Source organism: Acinonyx jubatus, chromosome C1, assembly GCF_027475565.1.
Source record: "Acinonyx jubatus isolate Ajub_Pintada_27869175 chromosome C1, VMU_Ajub_asm_v1.0, whole genome shotgun sequence".
Classification (NCBI taxonomy): Eukaryota; Metazoa; Chordata; class Mammalia; order Carnivora; family Felidae; genus Acinonyx; species Acinonyx jubatus.
In genome coordinates this window covers 35,406,666-35,426,093 of record NC_069381.1, presented here as the reverse complement: position 1 = coordinate 35,426,093, position 19,428 = coordinate 35,406,666, and the positions used below count along the sequence as shown (strand labels likewise).

Genomic DNA, 19,428 nt, shown 5'->3' with positions numbered 1-19,428 from the left:
CTCTTTGATGGAATAAATCCATCTTCATTAATGGAAGTGAGACCCTAATGTGATCAGTTTACAGGAGAACATCCTGAAGTATATCTATTTTATCTAAACTGGCACTAAAACATCTTGGCATGTTTACATGTGGAGACTTTGACCTCATATTTAACTGCTGTCCTTGAACCCTTCTCTTGCTCTATTTTATTTTCTAGGTGCGCCATCGAGCTTCTGGCCAGGTGATGGCTCTTAAGATGAACACATTGAGCAGTAACCGGGCAAACATGCTGAAAGAAGTTCAGCTTATGAATAGACTCTCCCATCCCAACATCCTTAGGTAATGGCTTTTCCTTTCTTTTGAGGATTAGTGAGAAAGCTGGGACATTATTGGAGGCTTGTTAGAATAGCATTAATAGCTGTAAAAAGGGATTCAGAATTTTGTGCTGAATCTGTCTTGCTAGGATTTAGCTGTGCTATAGGTATTTTTCTACCTATTGAGAATTAATTTTCTGTAACTGCATTTAATAAAGCAACTTCCTTCTGTCTCTCAAATTGCTTTATTCTTAAAAGCAGCTCACTAGAACAATTGTTTACTATTGCTAAATTAGTAATTAAAAAATTTTTAAGTTTATTTATTTATTTTGAGAGAGAGAGAGTGCAAACAGGGGCAGAGAGAGGGAGACAGAGAATCCCAAGCAGGCTCTGTGCTATCAGTTCAGAGGCTGACACTGAGCTCAGTCTCACCAACTGTGAGATCATGACCTGGGCGAAATCAAGAGTCAAATGCTTAACTGACTGAGCCACCCAGGTGCCCCACTAAATTAGTAATTTATCAAGAAGAAAAGATTTTTCTCTTTTTGTTGTTATTTAATTTTCTTAATTGCTTTATGAGATATCATAATTAAATCAGTGAATGAAAATAAAAGGGTGCCCCTAGGCTATCTACCCTTAACTTGTATCACTGGAGAAGACATAGTTTACCTTTTTTACTTTTTTTTTTTTTTTTTTTTAATGTTTGTTTTGAGAGAGGGACAGAGAGTGCAAGTAGGGGAGGAGCAGGGAGAGAGGGAGAGAGAATCCCAAGTAGGCTCTACACTGCCAGCATAGAGCCTGGCAGAAGACATGATCCCACGAACCATGAGATCATGACCTGAGCAGAAATCAAGAGTCAATTGCTTAACTGACTGAGCCACCCAGGCACCCCAATAGTTTACCTTTTTACAGGAGAATTCATATTATATAAAATAAGGTTATATGATCCTCACTTTCTAGTAATCAGTATCTGAATCTTTCTCACTCAAATTATCTTGATTATTTTTAGTGAGGTGAGTGTATTTCCGAATGAAATCAAATAAGACAATTTGAGTCAATATATATTTAATAGAGTTTATGTGTAAGACACTTTAAGAAGTTAAAAGTGCTGTTTACTTAGGGTCATTTATTGCTAATATTTACATTGGACTGGAAAGGAATCATACAGCTTAAGTATGACTTACATGTTTGGTCAGTGATAGTATATTATGGAATTGGATTATACTGTTTACTTTAAACTTTCTACCTTTATATAGAATTGTTGGCTTCCTAGTCTACTACAAAAATGTTCAGCCAGTATTTTTATTATGATGACTTTCTTCCCAATGCACAAATCTGATTAACATATTTTTTTTGAGCATGTAGTATAAGCCTGGTGATTTGTGAGACACCAGAAAAGTATAAAGACATATATAAAATGGAATGCCTGCTAGTAGGAAAGAGTTTGACTCTAACTGGGAATGTAGGACTTACATATATGAAAAGAGAACTAATAAAATCATCTAGGACCCCACCACTTGCATAGAATAAACTCTACGTGCTATAGAAGTTCAAAGGAGTGAGAGATCATATTAGCTTGGCAGAGTGAGGGAAGCCTTTTTGGAGGAGGTTGACTGGGACTGGAACTTGAATTTTAAAAGGATTTTTAGAAGATCGGGAAGGAACTCAGAAAATAGAAGCAAAGCAGTAATAAAACACAGAGGTAAAAGTGCAAAGCTTTTTGAGGAGTTAGTGAATAAAAACCCATTTGGTTAATAACAATAGTAAGAAAGCCACCATTTATTGAAGGCTTGTATGCTGGATACTTTACCTATTTAAAGATTTAATCTTTACAACTAATCACTATTAAAGGGACTGAGGGTAAGAGATGATGTGTTGGCCAAGGTCTGTGACTCTGAGGCCTGGGCTCTTTCTACCATTCTTCTCGTAGAAGAATTGATGATTTGACAGAATACTATTGGTAGATAAAGGTGGAAATGTAATAAAAATAATCAAGAATGGCTTGCATAAAGCCAAAAACAGTATGTTTTATCCTCTGTGTATTGGATTCTGAGCATGGACTAACATGGCAGAGGTAACTGATGGCAAATTCAGAATGGTTTAGTGTTAGGGAGACTCATGGCCAAGAGATCAGTTAGGGGGCCTATATAATGTTTGAGAGTGAGATTGTATAAGTCTTGATTTTAAGCTGATCATATTTTCATCTTGCTTAAAAATATTTTTAGGGGTGGCTGGGTGGCTCAGTTGGTTAAACATCTGACTTTGGCTCAGGTCATGATCTCATAGCTCATGAGTTCGAGCCTTGTATTGGGCTCTCAGCTGTTAGCACAGAGCCTGCTTCGGATCTTCTGTTTCTCTGTCTCTGCCCCTTTTCTGCCTTGCACATGTTGTCTCTCTCTCTCAAAATTAAACATTAAAAAGAAAATAATATTTTTATTGTTTTTCATTTTTATAGAAGTGATACATCATCACTATGGAACATTTAGAAAACAGCAAAACAAGAAAATAAAAATTGCTCTTCATCTCAGTGTGTAGGGATCAAACTATTATTAACATTTGGTATATTTTTTGCCAGTCTTTTATTTCACTCCTTTTCTTATTTTCTTTATGTAAACTTGACTGGTGAATGCATGGGAAGAATGACATTAAATAAATTTTATTCTAGCACAGCAAAAACTTAAAATACAGTTGTTATATAATAGAAATAGCATAGTATAGTATGATTAAAAATGAAGTTTCTAGATTCTAGATCTGGCTGACTGGATTCAAATCCTGGATCTTGGGAAAGTTACTTAACCTGTCCAAGTATTAGTTTTCCCATCTATAAAATGAGAGTAATGACAGTAAATATATCATGAAGTTGTTTGAGGGTTAATTAAATTAGTGCATATAAACCACCTAGAAGAGTATCTGGCTTGTGTTAAGTGCCCGGTAAATGTTAGCTGCTATTCTTAGTTTCTTTTTCTCTGGCTAGTTTTTATTATTATTATTGTTTTTAAAAATTTTTTTTTCAACGTTTATTTATTTTTGGGACAGAGAGAGACAGAGCATGAACGGGGGAGGGGCAGAGAGAGAGGGAGACACAGAATCAGAAACAGGCTCCAGGCTCTGAGCCATCAGCCCAGAGCCCAACATGGGGCTCGAACTCACGGACCGCGAGATCGTGACCTGGCTGAAGTCGGGCGCTTAACCGACTGCGCCACCCAGGCGCCCTTATTATTGTTTTTGAGAGAGAGAGAGAGTGCGAGTGAGCGAGGGGCAATGAGAGAGAATCCCACAAGGGGCTGAGAGAGAGAGAGAGACAGAGAGAGAGAGAGAAAGAGAATCTCGAAATCCCAAAGCGGGGCTCCAGCTCACCCCATGCAGAGTTCGAACTCAGGTTCGAACTAGGTGCCCCTAGTTTTTTGTTTTTTGTTTTTTTAATGGCCCATTGAAGCCTGTTGCTTATCATTCATTCATTCACCAAACATTTATTGAGTGCTGCTGGTTTTAATACGTTCAAAGGTTTTTTCCTAGAGTAATGCTGTTGAATAGAACTTTCTGCAGTGGTGGAAATGTTCTTTATCTGTGCTTTCCAATAGCCACATGTGCCTAAAGAGCATTGTATGAAATGTGGCTAGTGCAAACAAAGAACTGAATTTTTTTAATTTGATTTAAATTACTACATGAAGCTACTGGCTACTGTACTGCAAAATACTGGGCTAGAATCCACCTAGATCTTTACTCTTGTTTTGCTTAATATATATGTTCCAGCCTAGAAATGTGTGATGAGACCAGTGATACTATTCCTATTCAGATGTCCCCTTGATCTTTCTTACTTAGCCTATCTCATTTTGGTTCCATTGTGCAGGAATGACACACCCCTTCCTTTTAACTTTCAACAAGTAATAATATTCTTTGCACTCAGCTAAGTTTTCTAATATATAAAAGATAATGTTAACTTCTTCTTGATTTGGCAGTAGGCCACAAATGAGATACTTTATAAAAGCCTTTGCATCCGTTATAATCCAAAGAAAGTATAAAATACATGAAAATTATTATAATTATTGTTAACCATAGAGGTTTTGCACTCTTGATGATGACTCTTTTTGTTCTGTATAAGCCATCTGTTTCAAATATATTGTCATTAAAAGCCTGGAAATAGATTTATTTTTTTTTTTTTAAGTTTTATTTATTTATTTTGAAAGAGAAAGAGAGATAGTGGGGGAGGGGAAGAGAGAGATAGAGAGGATCCCAAGCAGGCTGTCAGTGCAGAGCCTGATGTGGGGCTCCATCTCATGAGCTGAGCTAGTGCTTATCTGACTGAGCCACTCAGATGTCCCTGGAAGTAGAATATTAAAAAAATTTTTTTAATGTTTATTTTATTTTTGAGAGAGAGAGAGAGAGAGAGAGACAGAGCACGAGTGGGGGAGGGACACAGAGAGAGGGAGACACAGAATCCAAAGTAGGCTCCAGGCTCTGAGCTGTCAACACAGAGCCCAATACGGACTTGGACACAGAAACCATGAGATCGTGACCTGAGCTGAAGTCAGATGCTTAACTTACTGAACCACCCAGGTGCTCTTGTAGATTACTTTTAAAAAGAAGCTTCTGGTTGTTTATATCTTTCATGTTTTTGTGCTTTCACTTTTATTATATATTTTGAATACAACAAAAAGAAATTATCTTACCAGTGGCCTAGAGGAAGCAGGGTCTTCTTGACTTTTGTTATTAGGAGGAACACTAACTATAGCAATAGAAGCATCTATTATACTTCCTTAGGTTACCTTAAATATCAAACTAAGCATGACTGTGTGTCATTCTCAAAATACTTAGAATTTTTATTTCTTAGATGCTTTTCTAGTTGTCTTAGAAATTTACTATTAATACTTTGTTTTTATAATTTAAAAATTTTAATGTTTATTTATTTTTGAGAGAGAGAAGGAGAGTGTGCGTGGGAGAGGGGCAGGGAGAGCTGAAGACACAGAATCCAAAGCAGGCTCCAGGCTCTGAGCTGTCAGCACAGAACCCAACTCGGGGCTCAAACTCACGAAACGTGAGATCATGACCTGAGCTGAAGTCGATACTTAACCAACTGAGCCATCCAAGTGCTTGTAATTTAAATGTTTTGTAACTATTTGTTAATAAGGGTTTTAGGCTGTTTTCAAGCTGTGACGCTTAACAAGCTCTCCTTTATAGATGCAGAAGCTGAGGCAGAATTATGAACCAAGGTTTTCCCTCAAATTGAGATTATTAGATTTAAATTGGGAAAAATCCATCTCTCAGAACCCTAGGTTTTTCGCAGACCTGCCTCCTTAGAGGTTGACCCCCGGGGGGAGACTGATGAGCAGAGGAGGCTTTTGGTTCCCTCCGATGTTTCATCCAGCCAGGGCAGCTTCACTTTTTTATCTGTTTTATGTTAAACATGTGTATAAGAATTTTGAAGAAAGGGTCTCCTGCTTGAAATCAAAGAAGAGGTCAGAAATCACTGCATTAGTGATTTGGAAAGTCTACTTGAAAAAGACGGTATCTGTATGACCTGCCAGATGGTTGGCATCTAATCCTCTGGGCATGCCTTGGTCCTGTGCTGGCACAGCTATTTTGTGCCCAGCAGGAGTGAGTGAGCTGAACTTTTGCAGCTTTTTTTCTCTTTTTCTTGACCCCAGCCTCCCTACTTCCTCTTTTTCCTTTTATCTTTCTCACTCCTAAGATTTCTAGTTGGAAGGAAAAGAATGCCTGCTAAGTCATAGAGGCAGTAGGTGTGTATATTTTGTTTGTGTATATGTGTTTTTTTTTTTTAATACATGGCCACAGTTAAGATTGGCTCTTTTATCATCAGTTGCTCTAAGTTATCAGTTAGAACAAGGAACAATAAAGTACTTTGTTGACTGCATGGACTGATTGTTTGGGCCTCTTGTGAATAAGGTTGTTTATGCCAGGAAGTCTTATGCTCAAGATCTGTAACCCAATTCCATGTCCTGCTAACTTCCATTCCCCAGTGGTCTTTCTGAGGACCTGTACCAAGATTTGTTTTCATACCTCTTTGTTATTCTTCATGCCACGAGAAATTTAGAATTTCTTTTAGATGCCTTATTTATATTCTCATGCTTCCTTTTTTTAGGCTACATTCTGAATTTATTTTTCTGTCTACTAATTTTTGTTCAGAATTGTTTTAGCTCCTCTTCAAAAGCCACTTGTAGCAATGTGGTTATCATTTTGTTAAAATGGAGAATATGCTTTTAATTCACCAAATATTTACTTGGAACTATTCAGTCCAGACCTGTGCTAGGCAATATCATGGTGAATACAGGGAAATAGAACACTGTTATCTCCCAGTCTCCTTGGGAAGTAAACTTTACATCTAGGAAACAGATAAGTATCAGCTAATCCTGTGAGAATATGGCAGGATATTTTTCCAGTCTCAGTTATTAAGATAGCTGTCTTTCCAGTTACCCATTCTGAAAATCCCAAAGTCATCTTTACTTATTCCTTTTATTCATTGCTTCTAACCAGAAGCTAATATGCTCTTGATTCTAGATCTTCAAAGACTTTTGCATCTGTTCTTTCCTTTATATATTTGTCATTTCAGGCCTCTTGAATTTTTCCTGGAGTGAATTATTTTCCCTATCTTTTTGACCCCCCTTCTCTATTCCTGATACACAGCTCTAATTGTATAACTTATTTCTTATAAACCTTTTATTTCAGAATTGGGTTGAAAATCCTTTAGACTGACAGTTAAGGTCTAATCTATTTTTTCTAGCCTTATCTTCCACTATTTGTCATAGGTACTTAACACAACTCCATGATTTCCTAATAGTATTCTCTTGGACAAGATACTTGACCTCTAGGCTTTGGTTTTTTTCTTTCATTAAATTAGGGGAATGGACCAGATCAGTGGTTAGAAATCCACATTGAGGGATACCTAGGTGGCTCAATCAGTTGAGCATCCGATTCTTCATTTCAGGTGGGGTCATGGTAACAGGGTCTTGGGATGAAGCCCCACATTGGGCTCTGCACTGAGCATGGAGACTGCTTGAAATTCTGTCTCTCTTCCACTGCCCCTCTCCTCTGCTTGCTCTCTATCTAAAATAAAAAATTATTTTAATTAAAAAAAAGAAATCCATGTTCGATTAATGTTGAATAATTTGGTTTTCTTAATTGTTTTTTTTTTCTTTAATGTTTATTTTTGAGAGAGAGAGAGGAGGGACAGAGAGAGAGACACACACACACAGAATCTGAAGCAGGCTTCAGGCTGTGAGCTGTCAGCACAGAGCCTGATACTGGGCTCAAACTCACAAACTGAGAGATCATGACTTGAGCCAAAGTCGGATGCTTAACCAACTGAGCCACCCAAGTGCCCCAATGTTGAATAATTTGTAAATGATCAGGTTTAAAGAATGTTTTATCTCAGGTGTATATGCACCTGTGTGTCTGTGTACGTGTCTGTGTGTATATGCACGTGTGTGCTCCAGAATAAATTGGAAACATTTAAAAAGCTGCATTAGAGACACATGGGTGGCTCAATCACTTCAGCCCCTGACTCATGATTTCAGCTCAGATCATGATCTCACAGTTTGTGGGATTGAGCCCCTAGTTGGGCTTCCACAACAGCACAGAGCATGCTTGGGATTCTCTCCCTCCCTCTCTCTCTGCCCCTCCCATGTGTGCACATGCTCATGCTCTCTTTCTTTCCCCCATCCCCTCTCAAATAATACTGGCTTAAAGTAGATCTTTCTGATTTTATCAGAATTATAAATTATACAATTATCCTGTAATTCTAGTGAGTAACTAGGTGAAAGGGTCTCAATATAGCCCTCAAAGCAAATTTTATAACACTAGCATGTTGAAAAGGAGGCTTAACATTTTTTTCTCTTCTTTGTGTCAAGGTAGAAGGTTTAATGACTTAGTACTGTGTGTAAGTTCTAATTCAATATAACTAGAACAATTCTGTAAAATAAAATATGGAATAATCTTCAGTAATATTTATGCCATTGTCTGTGGACAATCAAGTAGTACAACCCCAAAAGGATGATTTTTTAAAAATTTATTTTTATTGAGATATAATTGAGATATAGTAGAAGATGATTTTTAATGTAAACAGTGGCTACCATTTATTGAACACCTATTATAGACCACTATTTTTTAAGCAATCTCTACACCCAGCATGGAGCCTGAACTCACAACCCCGAGATCAAGGGTCACATGCTCTACTGACTGAATCATCCAGGCACCCCTATATGGACCACTATTGATTATTTTTTTACCCCATCCCTATTTTTTCCTGTCTAGACCTCTCCCATCTCAGCAAATGGACTTGTTGTTACTACCATTATTACTTAGACGAAAAAACCTAGGAGTCATCTTTAATATCTTTCCCTTATACCCTCTTTCAAACCATCAAGTAGTTGTACACCTGAAACGTATATAATACCGTGTGTTAACTATACTGGAATTAAAATTAAAAACTTGAGAAATAAATCAAAGCTCAGCATGTATATTATAATGATTGAATATAATCACTACCAGGCCAAGTAATGTATTATAATTACATTTTATTTCTTGTACAATATTTTTGTGTTTAGCCTAATTTTTCATTTGCTTAGTTATTATATACCACAAATTCTTACCAAAGCTTTGTACAGAATTGTAGAATTCTTCTTCTTCTTCTTTTTTTAAAGGCAAGTAAGTGCTCAACTTGTTTCATTTTTTTTTTAATGTTTATCTTTGAGAGAGTACAAGTGGGGGATGGGCAGAGAGAGGGACAGAAGATCTGAAGCAGGCTCTGTGATGACAGCAGAGAGCTCAATGTGGAGGTCTCACAAACCATGAGATCATGACCTGAGCTGAAGTTGGATGCTTAACTGACTAAGCCACCCAGATGCTCCCAAAATTGTAAAAAATTTTTCTGAATATGAATTTCCACTCTGCCAAACACATCTGGAAATCTAAAAATTCTTTCATCAAACCTCCTTCCCCCAACATTTCTCCTGGAGCTCTTGATTCTTCTGCTCCAGTTTGTGTTGCTTATTCTCTAGACTGTTGCCCAGCAGGCACCTTGGGACTTGCTATCATCTTTCTACCCATTTCTTTCTAGATCTTATGCCTTTCTTTTTCTTTTTTCTCTTTTTTAAAATTGTCATTAATGTTTATTTTAGTATCTTTTAAATCTTTTCAACTGAACTGTCTGTGGTAAACATATTTTCTTTTCTTTTTTTTAAATTCCAGTATAGTTAACGTACAGTGTTATATTAGTTTCAGGTGTACAATAATAGTGATTCAGTGATTGATTCTATACATTATTCAGTGCTCATCATGATATATGTACTCTTTAATCCCCATCACCTATTTCACCCATCCCCCCACCTCCCTTCTGGTAATCATCAGTTTGTTATCTATAGTTAAGGGTCTGTTTTTTGGTTTGTCTTTTTTTTCTTTGTTCATTTGTTTTGTCTCTTAAATTCCTTGAGTGAAATCATACGGTATTTGTCTTTCTTGGACTTATTTCCTTAGGATTATACCTTCTAGATCCATCCATGCTGTTGCAAATGGCAAGATTGCATTCTTTTTTTTTTTTTTTTAATTTTTTTTTTCAACGTTTATTTATTTTTGGGACAGAGAGAGACAGAGCATGAACGGGGGAGGGGCAGAGAGAGAGGGAGACACAGAATCGGAAACAGGCTCCAGGCTCTGAGCCATCAGCCCAGAGCCTGACGCGGGGCTCGAACTCACGGACTGTGAGATCGTGACCTGGCTGAAGTCGGACGCTTAACCGACTGCGCCACCCAGGCGCCCCAAAGACTGCATTCTTTTTGTGGCTGAGTAATATTCCATTGTATAGATATATAGTATCTTTTTTATCTATTTATCTGTCAATAGACACTTAGGTTGCTTCCATATTTTGGCTATTGTAAATAATGCCACCATAAACATAGGGGGTGCATGTATCTTTTTGAATTAGTGATTTTGTATTCTTTGGGTAAATACCCAGTAGTGTAATTACTGGATCACATGGTAGTTCTACCTCCATACCATCCACAGTGGCTGCACCAGTTTGCATTCCTACCAACAGTGCACAAGGGTTCCTTTTTCTCCACATCCTTGTCAACACTTGTTTTTTGTGTTTTTGATTTTAGCCATTCTGACAGAAGTAAGGTGATATCTCATTGTGTTTTGATTTGCATTTCCCTGGTCATGAGTGATGTTGAGTATCTTTTCTTTTGTCTGTTGGTCATCTGTATGTTGTCCTTGGAGAAATGTCTGTTCGTGTCTTCTGCCCATTTTTAATTGGATCATTTATTTTTTGGTGTTGAGTTTATAAGTTTTTTACAGATTTTGGATATTAACCACTTATTGGATATATCAACTGCAAATATCTTCTCCCATTCAGTAGCTAGTCTTTTAGTTTTGTTGATTATTTCCTTTGCTGTGAAGAAGCTTTTTATTTTGATGTAGTCCCAATAGTTTATTTTTGCTTTTGTTTCCCTTGCCTCAGGAGACAGATCTAGAAAAGTGTTGCTTAAAAAAAAAAACAAAAAACAAAAAACAGAAAAGTGTTGCTATAGCTGATGTCAGAGAAATTACTGCCTGTGTTCTTTTCTAGGATTTTTATGGTTTCTGGCCTCACATCTCCATCTTGAGTTTATTTTTGTGTATGGTATAAGAAAGTGGTCTGGTTTCATTCTTTTGTTTGTAGCTCCCCAGTTTTCCCAACACCATTTGTTGAAGAGACTTTTTTTCTTTTTTTTTTTAATGTTTATTTCTTTTTTAAAAATTTTTTAAATGTTTATTTATTTTTGAGAGAGAAAGAGAGACCATGGGTGGGGTAAGGGCAGAGAGAGAGGGAGACACAGAATCAAAGCAAGCTCTAGGCTGCATGCTGTCAGCACAGACCCTGATGCAGGGCTCAAACCCACGAACTGTGAGATCATGACCTCAGCTGAAGTCTGACACTTAACTGACTGAGCCACCCAGGTGCCCCAATGTTTATTTATTTTTGAGAAAGAGAGAGTATGTGTGCTGGGGAAGGCAGAGAGAGAAGGAGACACAGAATCTGAAGCAGGCACCAGGCTCTGAGCTATTAGCACAAAGCCCAATGTGGGGCTTGAACCCATGAACTGGGAGATCATGACCTGAGCTGAAGTGGGATGCTTAACCAACTGAGCCACCCAGGCACCCCGAGACTGTCTTTTTCACGTTGCATATTCTTGCGTCCTTTGTCAAGGATTGATTGACCAGGAGTGCTTGGGTGGCTCAGTTGGTTAAGCATTCGACTCTTGATTTCAGCTCAGGTCATGATCTCACGGTTCATAGGTTCAAGCCCCATGTCAGGCTCCACACTGACAGTGTGGAGCTTGCTTGAGATTCTCTCTCTGCCCCTCCCTTGTTTTCTCTCTCTCTCTCAAAATAAACAAACAAACAAATAAATAAATAAATAAACAAACAAACTTAAAAATTCTCATGCATAAGTACTTAAAAAAAAGATTAATTGACCAGATAATCGTAGATTTATTTCTAGGCTTTCTATTCTGTTTCATTGATCTATGTGTCTATTTTTGTGCCAGTCCAATACTGTTTTGATTACTGCAGCTTTGTAGTATAACTTGAAATCTGCAATTGTGATACCTTTGGTTTTTTTTCTTTTTCTTTTTCTTTTTTAAGATTGCTTTGATGGGGCACCTGGGTGGTACAGTTGGTTGGGCGACTGACTTTAGCTCAGGTCATGATCTCACAACTTGTGAGTTCGAGCCCCACATCGGGCTCTGTGCTAACAGCTCAGAGCCTGGAGCCTGCTTCGAATTCTGTGTCTCCCTCTCTCTCTGCCCCTCCCCCACTCACACTCTGCCGCCCCCCCCCCCCCATCAAAAATCAATAAACATAAAAAAAAAAAAGATTGCTTTGGCTATTTGGGGTCTTTTGTGGTTCCACACAAATTTTGGGATTATTGTTCTGTGAAAAATGCTGTATTTTGATAGGGATTGCATTAAAACTGTAGATTGCTTTGGGAACCCAAGATTGTCTTATGCAAATATTGAAAGGGAAGTAATTTAAGAGGGCTGAATCCTCAGCCTCCATTCTGGAAAGTCAGTAGAAGGTAAGAAATAGCAGTATAATCAGTAGATAGCTAGAGCTATGATGGTAAACAGAAGAAACAGCTGAAAGAGGGGAGAGTGGTTCCCTCTGGGGAATAGGATTCACTGGTGGTATGGGGAGGCCAGGGGACTGTTATTTTTCATTATATGCTTATTTTAAGCTATCTAAGTATGTAACTGATGAAAATTAAGTTAGAAGACTATTGCAGTAATCTAGAGAGAGCTGATGGTGGCTTTGACTGTGGTAACAATGAAGGTGGAGAGAAATAGTTGGATTCTGATTATTTGTGGATATATATATATATATATATATATATATATATATATATATATTTGAAGTTTATTTATTTATTTTGAGAGACCCAGAGATCAAGCTGGGGAAGGGCAGAGAGAGAGGGAAAGAGAGAAACCCAAGCAGTTATCACAGAGCCCAACACAAGGCTGGAACCCATGGACTATGAGATCATGACCTGAGCCAAAACCAAGAGTCAGACACTTAACCAACTGAGCCATCCAGGCGCCCCTGGATATTTTTTAAAGTAGAGACAATGGGACTTCCTAATGGATTGGGATATTAGCACAGGGGAAGGAGTCAAGGATGACTCTTAGGCTTTTGACTTGAATAACTGGGAGAATTTAATTGCCAGTAACTACACTGGTGAAGACTGCATGGGGAACAGTTTTGGGGATATGACATCAGAAGTTATCAAATTGGTAGCTGGGGTGGCTCAAGTTGGCTGAGCCTAGGACTCTTAATTTCGTCTCAGGTCATGATCCCAGGGTCATGGGATCAAATTCCCTCATCATGCTCTGTGCTGTTCATGAAGCCTACTTAAAATCCTCTCTCCCCCTCTGCCCCTCTCCCCCTCTTGCTCTCTCTTTCTCTCTCTCTAAAATAAAATAAAAACAAATTTAAAAATTAACAGTTGGATAAAGTCTGGAATTCAGAGGAGAGGTTCAGTATGGTTGTGTCTCTTAGTAGATAGGGGACCTTTGGCAAATTAACCTCTGTAACCTCAGTTTTCTCATCTATAAAGAGTAATGATAGTACTACTATACCAGGTGGACGGGAGAATTAAATGAGATAAAGAACTTAACACAGTGCAAGGCACTAAATGTTAACTATAATTATTCTATTATTGTTACTACTATAGTCATAATCATCTGAAGTGTCATTTATTGAGGCTATAGAACATAAAGCTTAAGAGTTAAGAATCCAGCCCTGACTCTGCCATTTGCAAGTTGTGTGATATTGGGCAAGCCACTTAATCTCTCCTCCGTTTTCTTATCTGTAAAATGGAGATCATAATAGTACCTGTAACATAATGTTTTCATAAGTATTAAATGAGGTAATACCTGTAAAGCACTTAGAATACATCATTATCATTATTTGTCTGTGAACTCCTTGAAGTAGGTACCATCATGTTTATTTCTCTAGCACCCACTTAGTCACCTTTGCCTGTCACTGTGCTTAGTATATATGTGATAGGTAGTAAAAAAAAAATTTAAGGGTTCTGTTTATCTGTAGAAGAGTACAAAGCTTGCACATACTAATTTTCTTGCTTTTTAGATTGAATTATTCTCTTTCTCCTCTGTATATTTCTTCTACTTTGGGAGAGGGGGAAGACATAAATCATGTGAGAGAGCTGTTTCAGAAGTATACTCACATAAATTGAAATGTGTGTTTATATTTTGCTATTTGGATGTGAGTTTATGAGTAATCTTAGAATAAAGAATAAGTTTGGGAAGGATGAAGAAGCATTCTCATTTTGTGAGGAGACAATATAGATACTTGGGTTTGTGGATATTATTAGTTCTTGTCCGAACTTCCTGGATTAAAAAACATTTGGGGAACATTTGAGGTCACTGCTTGTATATGTATTAATATTTCTACCTTTGCCAGGAGATTTGGTATTTTGCTGTTTGCATGGCAGTTGTGAGTAGTGTGGTTTAAAATTTTCTGTGAAAAAATAGTTACAGAATGAGTTTAATTCTCAGTCTCAAGTTTACTTTCAGTTGTTAATCAAGATGGAGAATGTTTGTTTTTCTCTCGGAAATCTAGGATGTTTTTCATGAATAGACACTTCTCTAAAGAAGACATCCGGATGGCCAACAGGCACATGAAAAGATGCTCAACGTCGCTCCTTATCACGGAAATACAAATCAAAACCACACTCAGATATCACCTCACGCCAGTCAGAGTGGCCAAAATGAACAAATCAGGAGACTATAGATGCTGGAGAGGATGTGGAGAAACGGGAACCCTCTTGTACTGTTGGTGGGAATGCAAATTGCTGCAGCCACTCTGGAAAACAGTGTGGAGGTTCCTCAGGAAATTAAAAATAGATCTACCCTATGACCCAGCAATAGCACTGCTAGGAATTTACCCAAGGGATACAGGAGTACTGATGCATAGGGGCACTTGTACCCCAATGTTTATAGCAGCACTCTCAACAATAGCCAAATGATGGAAAGAGCCTAAATGTCCATCAACTGATGAATGGATAAAGAAATTGTGGTTTATATACACAATGGAGTACTACGTGGCAATGAGAAAGAATGAAATATGGCCCTTTGTAGCAACGTGGATGGAACTGGAGAGTGTGATGCTAAGTGAAATAAGCCATCCAGAGAAAGACAGATACCATATGTTTTCACTCTTATGTGGATTCTGAGAAACTTAACAGAAACCCATGGGGGAGGGGAAGGAAAAAAAAAAGAGGTTAGAGTGGGAGAGAGCCAAAGCATAAGAGACTTTTAAAAACTGAGAACAAACTGAGGGTTGATGGGGGGTGGGAGGGAGGGGAGGGTGGGTGATGGGTATTGAGGAGGGCACATTTTGGGATGAGCACTGGGTGTTATATGGAAACCAATTTGACAATAAATTTCATATATTGAAGAAAAAAAATGAAAAAAAAATCTAGGATGTTTTTGTGTTTATTGAACTGGTTTACTATTTGTAAGTAAGCAGATCTTATATTAACTTTTTAAGTACTTGTATTGTTTCACTAAAAAAAAACCCAGTAAGATTAGACCATAAACTTTATTGGTCCTCTTGTTATTATATGTAGTGCTATTGACATGATCTAGTGAATATTGAGCAATGTTTATTTGCCTTTACCTATCTTAAAATCTGACTATAAAAATCGTGGACAGAAAAGAGAAAGCCAGACTGAACCAGCTCTGTTTAATGTCACTTGAAGTGAGACATTAGTGGTTAATGTCTGTTCAGCTGAGTTTTCTTTGAGTTCTCAAAGCTAGAACCTAGCACAACCAGTTTTCCATGATGTAATACCTCTAAAGCACGTTTGAACTGCACTAAGCCTTACCCAGAGATATTACTGCTTTTTTTATGGGTCTAGATTCATAGCTCTTTTGGGACTTGAGATCTGAGCCATTGCCCTTTCTTCTCCTTTTTGGTTACTGGTAATTTTTTCTGGTCTAAGAGAGTGATGGTATCTTTGCTTTATTTGGGAGTAAAATGCAAAGCAGTTCATTTAATGCCACATATTAAAGCTTAGTGGAATCCGGTGGAGTATGTCGCAGAGCCTTTCCTTCAATTATGGGAGGGAAATCAGATAAAAATATATCAAATTTCTGGAAAAACTTAAAAAAAAAAAGTAAACCAGTATCAGTAGGTTTCCAATGTAGGCCTTTTAGAAAGCATTTTAATATGAAAATCATGCTCACATTTTACTATTCTATTATAGGTTTATTTCAAACCTCTTAATTGTTTTTACCATAACTTCAGAACCAGACATTTTTCTGCAAAGACCAGTACAGATCAGAAGAACTCCTAACACGGATGTTGCTTTTTGCTCAAAGCTGACAGTAGAAAGTCTTATAAAGCAAACCAGTTAGATTTTCATTGGTTTACAGATTGGCAGGGTTTTGTTTTTGTTTTGGGGAGACAGAGAGAGAGAGAGAATCTTTTTTTTTTTTTTTTTTTCTTGAGAGAGAGAGAGAGAGAGTGAGTGAGCCTAAGCAGGGGAGAGGGGCACAGTGAGAAAGAGACAGAATCTCAAGCAGGCTCCAAACTCAGCAAGGAGCCCGATGTGAGGCTTGCTTGATCCCTGGGACCATGACCCGAGCTGAAATTGAGAGTCAGATGCTCAACTGATTGAGCCACCCAGGCATCATTAGTTATTATTTATGAATACAAAATGAAGTTATTATGGAACCACTGGCCTTTTTTCTTTTATTCCCATTGTCACAGAGCAAAACAGATCAGATTCTCCAACTTTTGTCAAGTCACTTAAGTGCTCTGAACCTTATTTTCCTAGATGATAAAATGAGGATAATTTAATCTCAGATAATACATATAAAATACCTAGGACAGTTTCTAGGTATATTGGCATATATACCTAATTCTAGGTAAGTTAGCAATAACTACTAATTTTCCAGACAGCTTTGATATAATGGCTACAGGACTCTTACTGGGTCCTGTTGTGTAGTATTGAGTTGGTCCAAAATAGTTGTGTGTTGGTGTTTTGTGTGTGTGTGTGTGTGTTTCCAGAATGAAGACAGCTAGATGTGTTTCAGACTACTGTCACACCTCTCCCTCACTCTTCTGTTTAGGTAATAAGCTTTTGAGAAGGGACAGTATTTAAACTTTAATGTTTAACTCTGAGAGCAGAACTATGAACTCAAAAAATATTTGACTGATTAGACGAAAATGCTACCAAGGAACTAATAATGTTATTTTCCTTGTGCTTGTTTAGGAGTCAAAGCCCAAAGTCTATTTTAGGTCTGTGAACATAGTGACCCATAATTTTTTTTAATTTTTTTTTAAATTTACATCCAAATTATTTAGCATATAGTGCAACAATGATTTCAGGAGTGGATTCCTTAATGCCCCTTACCCATTTAGCCCATCCCTCCTCCAGTAACCCTCTGTCTGTTCTCCATATTTAAGAATCTCTTATGTTTTGTCCCCCTCCCTGTTTTTATATATTTTTTGCTTCCCTTCCCTTATGTTCATCTGTTCTGTGTCTTAAAGTCCTCATATGAGTGAAGTCATATGATATTTTTCTTTCTCTGACTAATTTCGCTTAGCATAATACCCTCTAGTTCCATCCACATAGTTGCAAATAGCAAGATTTCATTCTTTTTGATTGCCAAGTAATACTCCATTGTGTGTGTGTGTGTGTGTGTGTGTGTACCACATCTTCTTTATCCATTCATCCATCGATGGACAGTTGGACTCTTTCCATACTTTGCTATTGTTGATAGTGCTGCTATAAACATGGGGGTGCACATTCCCCTTTGAAACAGCACACCTGTTTCTACCTAGTAGTGCAATTACTGGGTCATAGGATAGTTCTATTTTTAATTTTTTGAGGAACCTCCATACTGTTTTCCAGAGTGGCTGCACCAGTTTGCATTCCCACCAGCAGTGCAAAAGAGATTCTCTTTCTCCACATCCTCACCAACATCTGTTGTTGCCTGAGTTGTTAATGTTAGCCATTCTGACTGGTGTGAGGTGGTATCTCATTGTGGTTCTGATTTGTATTTCCCTGATGATGAGTGATGTTGAGCATTTTTTCATGTGTCGGTTGGCCATCTGGATGTCTTCTTTGGAGAAGTGTCTATTCATGTCTTTTGCCAATTTCTTCATTAGATTATTTGTTTTTTGGGTGTTGGGTTTGATAAGTTCTTTATAGATTTTGGATATAACCCTTTATCTGATATGTCGTTTGCAAATATCTTCTTCCATTCTGTTGGTTGCTTTTTAGTTTTGCTGATTGTTTCCTTCGCTGTGCAGAAGCTTTTTATTTTTTTGAGGTCCCAATAGTTCATTTTTGCTTTTGTTTCTCCACCCATGATTTTTTTTATTATGTAATATTAGTTTTCTTTTCTTTTCCTTTCTTTTCTTTTCTTTTCTTTTCTTTTCTTTTCTTTTCTTTTCTTTCTTTTTCTTGTTGTATCATTAGTTTTCTATGGCTGCTATAACAAATTACCTGGTGACTTGAAACAACACAAATTCATTATCTTCTATAGATCAGAAGTCTGATGTGGGTCTTACTAGGATAAAATCAAGGTATTGAGAGTGTTGTGTTTCTTTCTGGAGGCTCTGGGGAAGAATCTGTTTCCTTACTTTTTCAGTTTCTATTTGGCTTGTAGCTCCTTCCATCTTCAAAGCCAATAGTGACAGGCTGATTTTTTTTTCATATTGTATCCTTCTAATACTAACTTTTTTGCCTCCCTCTTCCACCTTTGGGGACCATTATGATAACACTGCAAGTATGATAACACTTGCTAGTCTAGGATACTCTCCCTATTTTAAAGTCAGCTGATTAGCAACCTTAATTCCATCTGCAACTTTAATCAATTTCCCTTGCTATATAGCATAACATATTCACAGGTTTTGAGGGTTAGAACATGGACCTTTCTAGACATCTTCTGCCTATCATAATATCCCATTAAGAAAACATTTTTGAGCACATCCCCAGGTGCTATTATTAACCCATGTTAAATATTACTAAACTTATTTTTTCTTCTTTATATAAAAATAATATAGGTAATGGGGTGCCTGGGCAATTCAGTCAGTTAAGCGTCCAACTTCAGCTCAGGTCATGATCTCACGGTTCATGGATTTGAGCCCCGTGTCGGGCTCTGTGCTGACAGCTCAGAGCCTGAAGCCTGCTTCAGACTGTGTCTGCCAATCTTTCTGCCCCTCCCCTGCTCGCTCTCTGTCTCTCTCAAAATTAAACATTAAAAAATTAAAAATAAATAATAATATAGCTTAAAAATTCCAATTTTCTTCCCAGACTTCAATGGGTAATCTTACTCATACCCCATTTTGGAGACTGCTGGATAATACTAGGACTGAAGAAAGATCCTGCTTTGGAATTAAGAAATTTAACTTTTAGGGGTGCCTGGGTGGCTCAGTCAATTAAGCACCCGACTTTGGCACAGGTCATGATCTTGCAGTTTGTGGGTTTGAGCCCCATGTTGGGCTCTGTGCTGACAGCTCAGAACCTGGGGCCTGCTTCAGATTCTGTATCTTCCTCTCTTTCGGCCTCTCCCCCACTCATGCTGTGTCTCTCACTCTCTCAAAAATAAA

General features: G+C 37.7%; 1 protein-coding gene across 3 annotated transcripts in view; it reads left to right on the top strand.

Annotated features, from left to right (window-relative positions):
- TESK2 (testis associated actin remodelling kinase 2) overlaps positions 1-19,428 on the top strand; it is a 131,082-nt gene that overhangs the window by 64,339 nt on the left and 47,315 nt on the right. For all 3 annotated transcript variants that reach the window (XM_015066854.3, XM_053213299.1, XM_053213306.1), the window contains one exon: positions 198-319. In XM_015066854.3, the coding sequence (XP_014922340.1) occupies positions 198-319 (122 nt within the window). The remainder of the gene's footprint in view (positions 1-197; positions 320-19,428) is intronic.